Here is an 18,202-nt window from a genome sequence, read left to right as displayed (position 1 = left end):
AGATGAAATGGGTCCGGGCAGGGCTCGGCAGGACGCCTTTGTATCATCCATTGATTTTAGCCTTCAATTTGTGATCTATTTTCCCAAAGGACGAACTCTTGTAAAGAAAAACAACAATAGCTGCAGGTCGGCACAGGGGTCTACATTTAAAACAATGACGACGTGTTGTCTTTCTCATTGTTCTTCCTTATTGTCTTGTCTAAGACCTAGAAATGAAAGGGAATTGAACCCTATTGAGAACACGCTTCTTAGATGTGCACAAATCTTCATGAAATATAGTATGGCTTTGACTGCCAGGCCCAAATACATTAAATGAAACCTGATTTTTTTAGAGCCTCGTTCCTCCAATGATCTGACCTTGAGTGACATCCTCAGTATTGACCAATGAGGACAACTGTGAATGCTCAAGAAGAAGAACCATAAAAAGACATGGGGCTGCGATAGCAAGTGGTCAGTTGAGTTGTCTATAGCTTGGTGTCACTCATAAGACTTGTATGCGGAATATATCTAAATCCAAAGGCTGTAGAGGGTCTACAAATTGACTGTTTCTCATGCAAACACAATACAGTACTACAAAAAAACATTATAGTTATACCCTCGTATAGATATCTATAGATTTCACAAAGCAATTTCAAATGACACCTCTGATGACCAGATGCTATTGACCCTGATTCACCAGTGACCTGGTTAATATAATGAGGGAGATCATAAATGAAAGATCATAGCTCCAGTGCCCCCCCCCCCATCAATCCAATTACCGGCAGTGTCATAAAGGGATATCTGAGTACTGTAGGATGTTAGAGGCCCTTTAATTGGGCTTTCCCACTGTGATAAGTGACAGGTATGTCTAATGACTTTTTTATAGCTAGGCCTATACCATGACAAGGGGACATCTAGTTCCTCTGGAGGAAGCAAGGTTTCTATATGGCCATACAGCATACAGTTGGTACAGAGAGTTTTAAGACGCCCTTAAATTTCACTTTTTGTTTCATTGTAGCCAATTGCACTCTGTTGACAGAAAAAGAACCAGAAATCTAGACAATTTTGCTAATTTATTAAACAAGAAAAATGGCACCTATTCAGCCCCTTTGCTCAGTGTTGAGTAGAAGCCGCTTTGGAGCTAATACAGCCATGGGTCTTCTTGGAAATGATGAAACAAGCTTCTCACACCTGGATTTGGGGATCCTATTCCTCTTCCTTGTAGACCTTCTCCAGTTCCCTCAGGTTGGATGGTGAACGTTGGTGGAAGCCATTTTCAGGTCCTCCAGTGATGCTCAATTGGATTTAGGTCAGGGCTCTGGCTGGACCAGTCAGGAATGGTCACAGAGATGTTCTGAAGTTGTTCTGTGTTATTAGCTGTGAGCTTAGGGTCATTGTCTTGTTGGAAGGTGAAGCTTTGGTCCAGTCTGAGGTCCAGACAACTCTGGAAGAGGTGATCATCGACAACGACAACCAGTGGTCCTGTCCCTGCCCCCATAGCCTGATGCTGCCCCCACCATGTGTCACTGTTGGGATTGTATTTAGCCCTGACTAGTGGAGGCTGCAGTTGATTTTGTGAAATTTCTCCCATCTCCCTACTGCATCTCTAGAGCTCAGCTGTGGTGATCTTGATATTCTTCTTTACCTCTCCCACCAAGACTCCTCTTCCACGATTGGTTAGTTTTGGTGGACAGCCAGGTCAAAGAAGAGTTGTGGTCATCTCAAACTTCTTTTATTTAAGGATTATGGAGGTCATTGTGCTCTTAGAAACCTGGAGTGCTGCAAAAATTATTTTCTAACCTTGGTCAGATCTGTGCCTTGCCCCAATTCTGTCTCTGATCTGCTTGGGCAGTTCCTTAGACCTCATGATTCTCATGTGCTCTGACATGCACTTTGAGCTATGAGGTCTTATATAGACAGATGTGTTCCTTCGCTAGTCCAATCATCTCAAGAAGGAACAGAAGGAAATGGACAGCATGTGAGTTAAATATAAGTGTCACAGCAAATATTTGAATACTTATGACCATGGGATATTTCAGTTTTTCTTGTTTAATAAAAATATCTTTTTTCTGTCATTTTGGGGTGCAGAGTGTACATTACTAAAGAACTTTTTTGATCTTACCAATTTGCTGCAAACAAAGAGTGAAAAATGTAAAGGGATCTGAATACTTTTCGTACCCAGTGTACACAGGCATTCCTCGCTGTATAATTCCCACTTGATTGACTAATTGGAGTGCACGTGCCTTTGTTTTGGCTTGGATTTTTTTTTCCTTTTTTGCGACTTATTGTGGCGCCTGTGTACTTTTGCAACTTTTTTTTGCACCTAAGAAAACTTTTCTTCAGGATCCCCCATTGTCTAGTATTCAGCACTCCTCTCTAAATTATCGCCTGATTCCAGATGCTAAAGCAAAACGTTGCAAAAAAGCAAATCCATATCTGCTGTTATCAGGCACAGGAAAACTGTTTGCAACTTTTTTGTACTTTTGTTGACTTTTGTTGACCAGTTTCCCTAATGTTTTTGTAATGTGTATGGGTAAGTGTGAAGGGGGGGGGGGGCAGGATAATTGGCAATTTACCAATATACATCTATTAATAGTTCGGCTTTCTTGATATGTAAAGTGAAGTCTCCTGTCTTTTACCTTATCAGCCAGAGATTCCTAACCATAAAATGGCCGCCGACGAAGGGTCATGTGATCTCTATCGGTCTATAAACAATTGCCAGTTAGAGCAATCCCCTGAGCACAGACGTGCCGTTCATACAGCACTCTTTCCTGCACTGAAACCCAACGTTCTACTTCTCTTGGTAGCTTTTTGTTTGAGAAAGGCTGCAGTATATTTGCCGAAACGTCGCAAAATATTTCTTGGCCACTCAAACAAAATAAAACAACTTTTTCTCACCTATATTTGCTCTTATTATAAATGGGGTAGGAACCCTTCTAGAGCACCTACATATGGGATTATTATTCTAAATAAAGCCACCCTGTGAATTTGCAATCCTCTCAAAGTCTGGTGGGAAGAGGCCTAGCTATGGTGCTTTATTGCTCCTCCATCCTTCTCCATAGCATTTTATGTAATCTGACAGCTCAGTGAAATTCTGTCCTAACAAAACAAAAGTAAAAGAAATCTACCATCAAAATCCATCACGATAAACCAGGGACACTTACTCATAGATCCAGGCAGCGTGACTGTGGTAATCTTCTTATATTTGTCATCCATGGCCTCCTTCCTTCTAAAATCAATGTTTAAAATTACGCTAATAAGCCCGAGGGACTACCCTAGCCCCTCTGTGATCAGCTTTACAGGCATTCACACTGTCTCTTCTGCACCCTCAGCACTGAGAATAGAGCAGGAAGTGCTCATTGCACAAGTGTGCTGGGGAAGCAGGGTGGGAGGTGCGACAGTATAACAGCCTGTAAAGCCAGGTCACAGAGGAGCTAGGGTAGTTATTGAGACTCTTTAGCATAATTTTAAACATTGATTTTGGAAGGAAGGAGGTCCTGGAAAGGACAAGTATAGGACAATTTCCCCAGTCACTGTGCCTGGATTAATGAATAAGAGTCCCTGGTTTACCATGATGGATTTTGATGGTAGATTTCTTTTAAAGAGAACCTGTCATCAGGAGCCCCTTTTCTGGCTCCCTCATGTCCCCATAAAGAATAGTGTGCAAATTGTGAAAGTAAAAGTTTAGTAAAACGGTCTCTTTCCAAAAAAAAAAGATAAGTTAGAAGAAAGTTTACATTTCTGTATGCAGAGCTGTGTCCCTAGTCCCATGGGAGTCGCCAGTGAGGAGCAGGGCAGACATGTATGACGTCCTGAGGGCGGAAGCGAAGGTGGGAGATATGAGGGACATGAGAGTTTTTTTTAATTTAAAATTGATGCACGACGAAGAGGTTTCCCCAAGGGTAAGGAGGGAGGAACGCTCCTCACTGGCCACTCCCATGGGACTAGAGACACAGCTCTACATTAACTTGGCCACTCCCATGGGACTAGAGACACAGCTCTAAATTAACTTGGCCACTCCCATGGGACTAGAGACACAGCTCTACATGAACTTATCTTTTTTTCAGAAAAAGACCGATTTACTTTAAAAACACTGTGTACATTATTCTCTATGGGGGCATGGGAGAGCCAGAAAAAGGGCTCCTCATGAAAGGTTCGCTTTAAGTTGCAGTACAGTTCTATGAGTCTCCATGGTAACAGACTACAACAACATCAGTGTAGTCTGATCCAACAGGAATACCCTCTTTTATCTGACCCTTCCTTGCATTCTGTTAAATTTGAGAATGAAAGGCAGATTGGAAGGAACTGCAGAAACACATATATACTCGAGTATAAGCCTAGTTTTTCAGCACAAAAAAATGTGCTGAAAACCCAAACTCGGCTTATACTCGAGTAAAAAAAAAATAGGTTTTACCAGGTTTTTGTGGTAAAATTAGGGGCCTCGGTTTATACCTGGGTCGGCTTATACTCGAGTATATACAGTAAATATAAATTATACTACTGTATCAATCTTAACTCTTCTTCTTTCTATACAGGGGGCCTCTTCCCAAACCAACAATCCCAGGAACATGCCGCCTTTCGCTTTGCGTTATCTCAGCTGGTGGAACCCCCAAAGCTGTTGCCCCAAATTGATATTGTGAACATCAGCGACAGTTTCGAGATGACCTACACCTGTAAGTACAGCGAGAAATCCATCCTAAACTGATTTGCATCTTCTAATGTTCAGTGCAATTTATTCGGCGGCCGTGTATTAGCAGGTTCTTTGGAGGGGAGTAGAAGAGGTGCAAATCCTTCTAGCTGTTTTCTGTAGCAGAACGCACGACGCTTATCTTAATTAAAAAGTATTTACTAAAAGTCTCTTGGCTGAAAAGATAATGGAAAAGCAACGGAAAAAAAATGTTCTGTGTTTATCCACAGGAAAAGGCTAATTAATGTTAAAGGTAGAGGAAACGCCATCGAGGAGGTTCATGTTTTTTAATTTAGAGTTGTTGTGATTTCCAGATTCATTTCCAATCTGATATTATTCTTATTGCCAATTATTCTATCCAGTTAGGTATCAAAATCACATATATTTAAAGGGAATTTTACAAGCAATTATTGTTATCGCTCCCAAGTATCTGGAATGAAAAGTAAAGACACTTTGCCAATAAATAAAATCCTCATATTATTGATCCTTAAAGAAAATCTACCATCAAAATCCATCATGATAAACCAGGGACATTACTCATAGATCCAGGAACCCTGACTGTGGTAATCTTCTTATATGTGTTATCCATGGTCTCCTGCCTTCTAAAATCAACTTTTACAACTATGCTAAGTAGTCTAAAGGGCTCCCGGGGTGTTATCAGAGCCCCTCCGTGATGTAGGTTCACAGGCTGTTAGACTGTCTCACCTTGCCCCCCCCCCTGCTTCTGCAGGATCATTAGAATAATTGTATAAGTTGATTTTAGAAGGAAGCCATGGATAACACATATAAGAAGATCACCACAGTCAAGGTCCTAGGATTTATGAGTATGTATCCTTGGTTTATAATGTTTGATTTTGATGATAGTTTTCCTTTAAGTTCCTATATAGTTCTGTGAGTCTCCATGGTAACAGAGTACGACAACATCTGTGTAGTCTGATCCAACAGGAATACTTTCCTTTATCTGACCCTGCTTCTGGCATACTTGTGTTTGAGAGGGTGGCAAGAAGAAGGGGAACTTTGGTAAAACGACAGAATCAGATTGTTTGCAGTCTGTTACCATGGATACAAATAGATCTGGATAAGAGAAGCAAACACAGATTATTGATAATTTTAAAGCTTATTTTTATTGTTGTCTAAGATATATTGGAATTATCTAAATGGAATACTAACTACATCCTCCAAACTGTAAGGTAATGGCCAGCAACAAACATTAGCTGGGAGCTTTACAAATACATGGCCAACTATGACTACGGCATTACGCAAATAGCAAGGACCAGTGAACAGTCTCCAGGGACAGTCCCCAGGGACTGGCAATAGTAAATCATGTGAATCATGTGAATACCATACATTTGACTACTTACGGTTGTCGTTGTACTTCCATGGCCTGGGACTATAAAGATTTCAGAGTTTGGACTATCGTTTAGTCTACAAGAATGATTGGAGTGGATCATTTGAGTCTTACGAAAGGTCTTCGGTGTGGATATATTTGAGTACTGTCGTACTCAAAGAAAGTAAAAATTCTGGATTGAGGACTATCAAGCTTTTTTGTTCTTCTTGTATTTGGTTTTGGTGTGAAGACCAGATTAATGGTAGGGGGAAACATAGGAACGAGTTAGTTAGATTTTGAGTTGTTTGGCCACAGCTTATTCTGGTGCTCCTTTAGAAATAGGTGTGTGGGCTAGGTTTGCATGTTTTTAGAGGAGTGAGGAGAAATAGATGCATTGGTCCACTATTATGATCATGCAACCATTTACTTGCTGTAGTTGGTCACCACTGTGGCCAGTGATTGTCTGAACAGTCGCGTTTCAGGTTGACTGGGTAGAAGAAATATAGAGACCAATATAAACTCAGTGAATTGACTACCTGTTGCCCTTGTTCCAAGACTTCCACCAAGACAGAAGTGCGATGGCTTAGCTCACATTATTACTCCGGCCACTGATCTCCTGAGTGGTCATTTTTTTCATATTGTCAGAGATTATGAAGTACAGAGACTGACCGTTGAGAACCCAAGAGAACCCTTCCATCCTAACTTGGTTACAGTCAAGTCATGGCGGCTAACAATCTGGTGGAGAACCTCCTTTCATCTTTGAGTAAAGCCCAAAGTTGAACTTTCCCACTAGAGCACCTGAAGTTCACACAGGCCTGGACACACAATAATCTTCCAAATGTCCTCCAGAAGACAAATCCATTTAGAGTTCAATCAATTGACACTAGTGGCTGTTATTTTTACTAAACGGTTCAAAACAATGATGGAATATTAGATTTCATTGATGATACATCCTACATGCAGGCTGATTATAGATGGATGGTAGCTCTCACCATCATCACTTGTGGAAGGTCTATGTCAGTGGTGGCGAACCTATGGCACGGGTGCCAGAGGTGGCACTCTAAGCTCTCTCAGTGGGCACTCAGGCTGTTGCCCCAGCACAGAATTCACCAGACAGGACTTGAAGGATCCTCCTACAGGCCAAAGTAGCCCAAAAAATGAAGCATCTTGGTCTACCTGAGACTGCAGGAAGAGAAGTTGAGGACATGGTCAGATTATCATTGGAGCCATTGAAGCTCCTGCTCTTGGCCCCACAATTTTTCATGTTCAGGGAAGCTCCAATGGCAATCTGAATTTTCCCACCTTGTGTCAACGATATTGGTGTCCTCAGGACCCTTGAAAGCTGTGGTATAGCACGGAGCAAGAAGAATAATTTAATACTAGAATTGCCGTGTTGGCACTTTGCAATAAATAAGTGGATCTGGTTCGCATTTTGGGCACTCGGTCTCTAAAAGGTTCTCCACCACTGGTAATGATCATTGATATATCTACATATACAGGGTCACAATGTCTACCTATCCCATGATGATCTTCTCATGAACTTGTGTAGGATTTCTGCTAGGTCTTAGTTCTTTTGATGTTGATATAGTTACTTATTGTTGGAATGTTCAAAATTTGTTGGAGGAAATTGTGTTTTCATAATTCTTTGAAAATTCTTTGGACTGTGTAATAAGCAAGCAGTAATACAGTTATCCATATCTGGCTCCATATGATAACCTCCCTTCTCTCCGTACCCCAGTTTTAGTTTTATTTCTAGTTCTTTTTTCTCTTTTTTGGATTTATTTATAAACTAGAACATTACTTGTGTGCTTATGCCAAATGCCTGTGTAATCTCACAGCCTCTTTCACTGGATAATTACAGGGTGCTCTGGGCTCACGACAGGAGTCTTTTGATTGGCTCGAAAGGCCAGTAGGAGCTGCTAAAAATGTGTGCTATTTGTGGCCTATTCTCTCCCATAATAATATAGCATCCTACACACTTTATGTTTTTTTTCTTGAATTCATGGCTCATTGTCTAAAGTTGGCTGAAAAACAGATTAACACTTGTTTAGGAAGCCTAGGCTTCTGATGTACAGGGATATGGATGCAGGAGTATGCACAATTATATTAAACCTAAAATTCGAGGATACATTTTTTTAGTTTGATTTTAAGGGTATGTTCATGTGTTGGGTGGGGATTTGGGTGTTTGGTATCAAAAATTGATCAAGCTACAGTTTCTTCATTCGAATACAGAATCCAGAATCCCAACTGTGATGGATTTAGTTTTGATGGCCAATCCTACTAACAAGCTTGACAACTCCTTTTGGGACCATACTGGGACCAAGAACTTTAATAGGTCAATCTTTGGCAAACCTCTCTTCCACTTTGAAGAAGTAGAGGAGACATCAGAACACTTTGCTTTATTTGAGTGGCCCCAAACCTGTTCCTTGGGCCATCACCCTTTGAAGGGAACCTGTCAGGGTGATATGGGACACTAACGGGGTCTTTTATCTTTAGTCAGGACATTTGTGCATTTGGTTATTCTGGGTTTTTGACTTTATCTTAGAGGTTGATATATCAGACAGCTGTGGAGTCTCAAACTCTTCTGCAACACTTTCTTAAGTTTTTCCGAAACATTATTTGCGACCTTTTAACAGCGATTTGCGCCATTTTTATATGTCCACATCTGGATTCAAAGATATGTTGTGTGCCTAACTTTGCTAGGTGAGTGAAAAATTAGTCAATTTTGGCACAAACATGCAAATACGCAAAAAAAAAATGCAAAAAAAAAGAGAAAAAAGAGAAAGCCTAAGATAAATGATCCCCTAAACCAGTGGTGGCGAACCTATGGCACTAGTGCCAGAGGTGGCACTCAGAGCCCTCTCTATGGGCATCCCTGCCATCACCCCACCGCAGACTCCGCCAGACAGGACTCAAGGCCTCTTGCAGTCCCAGGCAGCCCAGGATCCTAGAAAGAAGCTACAATGATAACCTAAGCTTTTTCTCCATCTTTCTAGTGTATTGGTGTCCCCAGGTGCCTATACAATTTAAACATGTGACAGAGCAGGGAGTAATAAGTTACTGTTTATATTGTCGCATCGGCACTTTGCGAAAAATATGTGGGCTTTGGATGTAGTTTGGGCACTCAGCGTCTAAAAGGTTTGCCATCACTGCCCTAAACCCTCTATTTAGTTTAGGGTCTCACATTGATCTGTCTGGCTCCCCTTGAGCATATTCTCTGCACCCGAAAACCAACGGGGAAGACCTAAACCAGGGAAGATTCTGATCTAATTCCAGGAAACCCCAGAATTCTGAAGACCCCAGAATGTTTTGGAAACACTGCCCAACAGTTTGCCCTAGCAGTATGCCATTTCTTAAAGGCGTTGGCCTCTTTACCTCATGTTTTTTGTGATGTGTGTGTAAGTGTGGGGGGCAGGATATTAGGTAATTGACCAATATACATCTAGTAATCGTTTTGCTTTCTTGATTTGTGAAGTGAAGCCTCCTGTCTATTACCTCATCAGCCAGAGATTCCTGTCCATAAAACGGCTGCAGATGGAGGGTCATGTGATCTCTAACCATGTACAATCGCCCTGCCAGGACCTTATGATAGTATTCATAAATATAAGTACACATTACAAAAAACATGAGGGAAAGTAGGCAACCCCTTTTACATTACTCTTGTATCATTTGTAGATCTATCTACAGTCTTTACTATTCCCCAAAACAGATGGCAACACTTCTAGGCGTCAGACCCCCTACTGGACCTATAAACTGTACATCCCACATTACACCTCAAAATCTCTACATACTCAGTATTACTATAGAACCTCACATTCAGTGTCCTATAGTTTCATCATCTCATCCCCCGACCAGAGAAATGTTCTTTAGAAGGATTTTTATTTCCAAGATTCACCAGACCTTTAATAATCCCCATTAGTACAACAGCAGTGCAATGTTAGACGAAAAAAAAACGAAAAAATCATCATTTTTCAATTATTCGTCTCCATCCTTAAATTCCCACAGAGATGTTGCTCTGATGCCTTCCATAGAAAAAGCTCATTACATTTAAAGGGTATTAAAAGACGAAAATAATGAGGTTAGATTACTTATTACTTTGCCGTGTTCAAATGAAACAAATGATCTAAGAAGAAGAAGAAGGGGGAATCGGAGAAGTCTGGGAAATAAGATTTGCATAGAGACAATCCAATCATGTCAGTGTAATAAGGGGAGAGAGAGAGGCTTACACCAAGGGGGGGGGGGGGAGGGGTAGTTATTGTACACTGGTCGAGATTTAAATAACCTTAAAAAAACAGCTGATGAGTTTAGATGACTTTTTATAAAGCTTCCTACAATTCCTCCAGTAGTGATTGCCTCTGTCCTTGGTCCCATCCACCACAATAGCATGGTATATGGTCTTAGAGAGCTACCAATAGGGCAAGTCCAACGTGCCAGGTCCCTTTTATGTCACCAACTAAAGAGAACATGACATATTTGGTAAACCAGCAACTAATGTGTAATTGGCCTGATTTTTTAGGTTGTATATTGAACATAGCCACCATCTTTAAAGCCGCCATATTGGTTCAAGGCCAAGTTTATCCAATGGGAAAATAGTCATGTAACAGATCATAGAAGACCGGAATATTTTGCGGCTCAAAAGTTAACAACATGGAAATGTTTAAAAAGACAAGGAACGTTCCTTGTGATGTGCAGATCCAAGGCGTGGAACACAGAGCTCGAGACAATCATTACAGAGAATCAATGGAGAATTTCTTTGTTGGTAAAACTTATGGCAGATCTTATTGCCACAATTGATTTCAGAGACAGTTCAGGTCTTCTGAGATCTCTTAGATGACCATCATTACAATGTACAAATACCTGAACAGACAGGATCCCACCAAAGATCTTTTCATACCAAGGCCTGTGACCAGGATAAGGGGGCATCCTCTACGCCTAGAGGAGAGGCGATTCTACCATCGCCATAGACCAAGGTTCTTTACTGTAAGAGCAGTGAGACTATGGAACTCTCTGCCGCAGGAGGTTGTTATGGCGGACTCTATGTACATGTTCAAGAGAGGCCTGGATGACTTTCTGGAGAGAAAAAATATCACGGGTTATGGGGATAAAACATTTATTTAATTTATATACTATGATACTATAATCTCCTATTGGAAAAACTGGCCTTTGATCCAATATGGTGGCTTTCAAGCTGGAGCCAATCATTATCATGCTGCAAGAGAATCCATGGAGAATTGAGAAAATGTTGCAGAGATATTGCAGATCTTATCGTTAACAATTGATTTCTGAGAAAATTCGGGTCTTCTGAGATGGGCTTGATAACCATCTCCTATTTGAAAAACTGGCCTTTGATCCAATGTGAGGGCTTTCAAGATGGCGGTCATATTTCAAACATAATCTAAAACATTGGTAACTCATAGACATCAACTTCTAAGACAATTCTGTTTTATTTCAAGTTAGATGACCACCTTCCCATTGGAAAACAATTGCCCTATTGCAGCATTATACATGGCACGACACCCATGGTCTAGACATAGCCTTAAAGCTAACCGCTCCCCCTACCAACATACAGTGACCAAATTAAGTAGTCTAATAGATGTAGTCTAACAGTTCTATAGATGATTAGGAAAGGCCGTCAATATTAGAATAATGGAGGTCCTCTTCTTAGAACCGACTGTATGAGGGACATCCCTTTTGCTAAATCATCAATGGTGGACCCTGATGAACGTGTCACAATTAGGCTCAATGAGGTACAATGATTCAATGGATGCCATATTAAAGATCCATACTACTGAGCTGTGATTGGTTGCCATAGGCAAATTTAAGACGGGTTTGATAAATTAAACCTATTATTCTCTTGTGATGGTTCTTTAAGGAAGAGCAATTCCTGAACATAACCACGTTCTATGGGGGAAAGGGGGGGGGGTTGCATGCAATTAGATAACTCCGCCTTAGGGGCACATTAAAAATTCACAAGCATTTTATTTACAGAGAATGTGGAATGTTATAGAGAAAAGGAACATTCAATCTACTGACTCGGCCTGGAAAAAAATGAAGGAAAAAATTGGTTATGGCAGGGAATGAGGAAAAATACAAGATCCCCATTTTTTGGAATTCTTTGGAGATGCCATATTAAGATGCAATTTTTTTTTTTTAATGGTGTTGGGCATGTGGGCTAAAATGTTAGATGTGATTAGTTAAAACAAAATTTTCAGTATTAATAATACTCAACTTAATTAAAAAAATTTCAAAAATTTTTGTTTTTTTCCTCCTTTTTCTACGATGATATTATTTATTTTATTTCAGTGAGGGGACATGAGAAAAAAAATGAAATTTTACCATAATTTTTTTTTTGTTCACAGTAAAAATGTTTTCAGTGAATAAACTAGCAGTTAGAAATGTATGATGTGGTACCAGGAGGGATTAGAAATAGCAATGAGTGGTCTACTACCATGCCTCGGATTGCGCTAATGAATGCCATAGCTAAGAATTACAATCGGTGGAATGTTGGAAAGTTGATGCAGACACTATGCTCATAATCCTTCTTTATGGTCTAATTTTTCATAAAACAACGTCTTAAAAATATGCAAATGAGCCAAAGTGCTCCAGCGGGGCAGAGCCCCTCCAGACTATGCCAACACAGGCTATATAACATGTACCCCATAAAACTTCTAACACACTTATCACTTCATCAACACTGCCTCCTCCTGCCGATGTTGTTACTTCCGTTTATCACAACCGCGCAGGAGAAGGCTTGGCGGATCAAGTGGTAGGCGTGTAAGAAGTGTCTGCGTGTAAGGGGTGCAAGAAGGTGACACCTACCGAAGCACTTCTAGTTCATTTTCATATTTTTAAGATCTAATTTTATGAATAAGGAGGACATAAAGAAGGATCATAAGTAGGGATGAGTTTACAGGTTAAGGTACATACAAATGCTCATCTTCCTGGCATTGATCACGGGTGTTTCCCTTTATATGCTGCCAGCAAAGCCCCAATAGTATTATCGATCCTGTGATTTCATTGGGGAGCGATGTTTCTAGGACAAATGGTGGCGCGCATGTGTTTCTGGAATTTAATGCTCTCATTGAACACTAGACCCAAATCTGGTCTACTTGCTAAATTGCGTGTTGAGGGTCCACTCATCTCTAATCATAGATACAGTAAATGCATCAGGGTGCCCAGACGAGTGCAATAATGATTCTTGTTCATAAGGTAGAACTGAATGTTAGATTTTCTTTAAACATTTCTAAAGGTGATAAATGTATGATTGTAGAAGGAGGTCTGACAACCAAGACCCCTCCCCACCCTCCTCAAAATTCAGAACCTTAAGTTCCCCGACTTTCTACATACCTTCTTACGTAGCTGGTCATCCCATTGAAGCTAGTGGAGTTCAGGCCGCAGCTCTATCCTGCGTTCCGTTGACTTCCTGTTGGTTGCATGGGATGACTAAAACCTAGAAGTGGAGAAGGTCAAGGGACTTGTGGTCACCTACTCTGCAGATTTTAAAGACTCTCTCAGACCTCCCATAATCTTGATACAAGCCTTGTTTTATGATATGTACAATCCTTCATTGTGGACCTTATGAATGATTATATAAATTAATGCTATTAGTACTATTAATATTTTCGTCTTCAGGATAAGTACAACTTCAACTTCATCCTTTTTATGTATCTTACATACTTGAGTCTTGGTGAAAATTCACATTGAGGATACGTATATTCCAGTTGTGTGGGAGGCCATATAACTCATCATCACGACGCCAATTCTCACTCTCGGAATACATGTCAAGCTTCCAGAAACCCACAAACACGGAACAATTTTTCTGACTACATCCACATACTGAAACTCGGGGGAAGATTTTTTTTATGAAGAGTTCCTTTATCTACATGTGAAAATGTATCAGATTGTCACACTGCCATCCAGGGAAATCAATGACTGCCTTAGAATTCAGGTCTCAACTTAAACAAAGGAAGAAAAGTTGAAAGTTTTGAAACTTTTTTGACAGTCTCCTCACAGCACCTTTAACATTAACTTCATATTATATAAGGCAAAGATTCCTCAGACTTGGTGGTATTGGGGGCCTTCATATGATATGAAAACATAGATTGACTGACACTCATGGCCTTCTAGGAATGTATCAGAGAAAGTTAACACCAAAACATAGAACTTTTGCCAAAAAAACGCTAAAGTTAAGATATCAGGTCAAGAATTGTGGAATATATTGATACCAAGGTTGTGTTTTACCATTTTTTCCTTAAATTAGCTGATTTATAGGCAGACAAGTGTGTTCCCTTACACCATTGACCATGGATCTTAATAAAATTCCTAATTGTGCACAAACGTCACTGAAGATAAATGACAGTAAATGAGCCACCTGTGCTCCATCATCAAATAGCATTAAAATTTCGGCTGTACGGAGCGAAAGTGCTAACATCTATGGCCTTTGGCTATATTCTCCCTAAACAACGCTCCCCAGGGGACACGGATCTATAAAATGGCTTTGACCTGGTTATAGTTGGTCACTTTTCAAATGACTTGATTGCAAAAGCCAACATATCAGCTTTTAATTGGCGAATCACAGCGTAGCTATGACATATTAGTAGCCGGGTCCAATTGACGGGAGAAGCGGACACTTGAGTAATGCCTACTCTCAATGGGATTGACGCATCCTACAAATATGGGGTATTTCTTGCAGTACAATTGACCTTTACTCTTTCCTTTTCGATGGACTTATGAATCCTTGTCAACATGAATAAGCTCAATAGCTTGAGGCTTCCAAGGTCTCCGACACTTCTAGACATCGCAATTATATGGAACTATGGATACCTTATAAATGATTGGCTGAAATGATATAATAGATCCAGCAATACAGTTTTGAGTACATTTCCAGAATTTCCAGTCATGCACATGCCCAGAGGTTGGCTCCATACAGCTGATATATAGACCTACGGAAATGTTTTAGGCCGGTGTGAAAAAATACTATAAAGTGAGAATCCTTTAAAAAATATAAGTGTAACATGGATCAATATTTGCTGTGACCATCTCGTTACTTTCAAAACAGCAGTAATTCTTCTAGGTACACTTACATGCAGTTTTCAAAGGGAATTCGGCAGGGAGGTTGTTCCAAACAACTTGGAGAACTTGCTGAAGATCTCCTGTGGATGTAGAGTTTTCTCTTCAGTTAATACCAGACAGCCTGATGTTGAGATCACAGCTCTCGGAGGCCACATTATTACATCCAGGACCATCTTCTTCTTCTTAAATCTGATATGAATTCATATGACATAAACTGGATGTTTAGGATCAATGTTCTGCAACAGAATATTATTGTAAAATGAAATCTACCATTGGTTTAGGACTTCTTTTATTATTACTCTATATTGTAGAAATATAGAGTATTAAAGTTATGCAAATTAGCCTGGGGTGCTCAGACTACGTCATCCGGGCACCTCAGGGAGCCTAGTATTTTAATCTTTGCCCACCCCAGCCTACCGCCGGCAGAACCAGGTGGGGCCACTATCGCTACATGAATTAAAATACTGGGCTCCCTGAGGCGCTTGGGTGACGTAGTCTGAGTGCCCCAGGCTAATTTGTATAACTTTTATAACTCTATATTTTCTCAATTGTGGAATATAGAGTTGTAATACAAGAAATCCTGGCGAACAATGAACTTCTTACTAGGACACAACTACCATGACTAAGCTCTTGGTAGATGTCCTTTAAGATTTCTATTCTTTATATATTTATTTGCAACATTATTTTCACACCTGTCTAAAACTTCTACATGGAGCTCTAAAAGTAAAGCGTGCCCATCTGTAGACATCTATTTTAGAGTTCATGAGAAATGTCCTCAATACATGATACATCTCTGGGAGAAGCTATAAGAAAAGTGTAACTCGGAACAGGCATTTGGAAAATTTAGGAATATTTCACCCCGTCAAAATATAAAAACAACTACCGTATTTTGCAAATGTGTGTACAGAACAGAGATATAACTAGTTATTTGTATCTATTTGATATAAACAAATGTTGTTATGTTCTATCGGATGTCATACATCCATACTATGTTGAGGTATAGAGTTATTAGACAGATTCCATATCATGAGGCCTAAGTTGAACAAAAGCAAAAAGATAAGTGTCAAAATACCCGATTTCAAAGAAACCTGTCCGGACAATTTGGAACACTAAAGCCCATATTGACCATTGGTTTAGTTTCCCAAATCGCTCTGTCTGAGTATTCTATGTGGTCGGATAAAAAAATAACACAAACATTTTTACTTGCCTTGTTCCGGAGATCAAGACGCCTGCGTGTTGCGGAAATTGAAAGCAGAGTAGTAGACCCTGGCTTCACTGAACAAGCGCCGTAGGAACTTCACATGCACAATGGAGCTGGGGTATTAACCCAGCTTCACTTGCCGCAACACAGAAGGCACTGAAACCTTCAGGTGTGAGTCCGATGCGCCTCATTGGACACACAGATAGGTGACCATAAATTTTGTTAAAGAGGACCTGTCACCTAAATTTTCGGCACTAGGAGCTGCTTACTAAAGTAAGCAGCTCCTAGTACTTGATCAAACGCCGCAGTGTTAGAGTGATAGCGCCTCCGGAAACCTCCGGTAACGCTATCAAACACTGCGGTGGGGAACAGTGTAATCATCGGACAGCTTGCGGTCCGGGGAAGAGGCAGCGCCTCGGACCGCCCCACTCGCTCCATAGGCCGGCAGTGACTCCTAGCCACGCCCCAACCCCGCACCCTCATGAATATGTCGGACAGCTTTGCGAGCTGTCCGACAATTACATTGTACCCCGCCGCAGTGTTTGATAGCGTTACCGGAGGTTTCCGGTAACGCTATCACTATAACACTGCGGCGTTTGATCAAGCACTAGGAGCTGCTTACTTTAGTAAGCAGCTCCTAGTGCCGATAAATTGGGTGACAGGTCCTCTTTAAATTGAGGCCACAGTCAGTAATCATACAGTCCAATTTGGGACCTTAAACCACAGGTCTATATGGACCAGTAGTTGGATTAGGGTCCAAACTTGACCTGACAGGTTCTCTTTAATGGAAACCTACCACCAGGAATCTACCTATTAAAGTAGAATCGAGCTCTCCCAAGCTTTGCATATGCGCAGTCGACCCTGCTCTGGTGTCGGTGACAGCAATGATAAGAGTGTGTGCGCTCTGAGTGTATCGTCGCTGCCCCAACTAGGACGAGTAGGTGAGACAGCAGAGTCTACTGGGGCATGGAGTAGCCAATGCTCTCACAGCCCGGACAAGCTACTCCATGCCCCAGTAGTCTCTTTTAATAATTTGTGTATTAGTAAGATAAACTTTATAACAGGTTTGCTAATATACAAGGATTACAGAAGGACAGTTTGGGGCTGAGGACTTAAAAAATCTCTACCATCAATTTTACTGATGGTAGATGTGTCCTACTAACCAGTTCCTCAGGACTTCTGCTATTAAAACTCAATGTGGGCAGATTTCTGCAATAAAACGTATGCTAATCAGTCTGGTACACTCTGGCTACGTCACCGGAGCACTTCAGAGTGCCTCGTCTTACAATTTATTCCCTCCCTTGTTACGATACAAGTCCCACCTGGTCCTTGAAATCACCTGCTCTTTGCACTGTGGATGGGTGGGACTTGTATTGTAATGGGGGAGTGAATAAATGATAGGATGGGGCACTCTGGTGATGTAGCCAGAGCACCCCAGTTTCATAAGCATAATTTTTATAACTCTATATCAGTGATGGCAAACCTTTTAGACACCAAGTGCCCAAACTACAACCAAAACCCACGTATTTTTCGCAAAGTGCCAATAAGCAGTAACTTATAACTCCCTGCTCTGTCACATGTTTAAATTGTATAGGCAGCTGAGGACACCAATACAGTAGAAAGAAGGTGTAGATCATTGTAACTTCCTTTGAGGGTCCTGGGCTGCCTGGGACTGCAAGAGGCCTTGAGTCTGGTCTGGCGAACTATGCGCTGGGGTGATGGTGCAGGTGCCCATAAAGAGGGCTCTGAGTGCCACCTCTGGCACCCGTGCCATAGGTTCGCCACCACTGCACTATATTGTTGAAATCTTTGGGCATAGAGTTATAATAAAAGATGTTTGAGGAAAATAGTTACTCAGGAACTGGTTAGTAGGACACATCTACCATCAGAAAAACAGGGTGTTTTATAACTTGAGCAAATATTGTTATGCTAAAGT

The 18,202-nt window shown here is 40.9% G+C and overlaps 1 protein-coding gene and 1 long non-coding RNA gene across 7 annotated transcripts in view; one reads left to right on the top strand and one right to left on the bottom strand.

Moving 5' to 3' along the window:
* Positions 1-18,202, top strand: part of GRIA1 (glutamate ionotropic receptor AMPA type subunit 1) — a 178,204-nt gene that overhangs the window by 19,818 nt on the left and 140,184 nt on the right. For all 5 annotated transcript variants that reach the window (XM_072145540.1, XM_072145539.1, XM_072145537.1 and 2 more), the window contains exon 2: positions 4,515-4,652. In XM_072145540.1, the coding sequence (XP_072001641.1) occupies positions 4,515-4,652 (138 nt within the window). The remainder of the gene's footprint in view (positions 1-4,514; positions 4,653-18,202) is intronic.
* Positions 14,907-18,202, bottom strand: part of LOC140128901 (uncharacterized) — a 44,279-nt gene continuing 40,983 nt past the window's right edge. For both annotated transcript variants that reach the window (XR_011855175.1, XR_011855176.1), the window contains exon 3: positions 14,907-15,254. This is a non-coding gene — a long non-coding RNA (uncharacterized lncRNA). The remainder of the gene's footprint in view (positions 15,255-18,202) is intronic.

The sequence above is a fragment of the Engystomops pustulosus genome, chromosome 4 (genome assembly GCF_040894005.1).
Source record: "Engystomops pustulosus chromosome 4, aEngPut4.maternal, whole genome shotgun sequence".
In the NCBI taxonomy this organism is placed as follows: Eukaryota; Metazoa; Chordata; class Amphibia; order Anura; family Leptodactylidae; genus Engystomops; species Engystomops pustulosus.
Note: the sequence above shows the minus strand (reverse complement) of the source record. Positions and strands in the feature narration are given on the sequence as shown.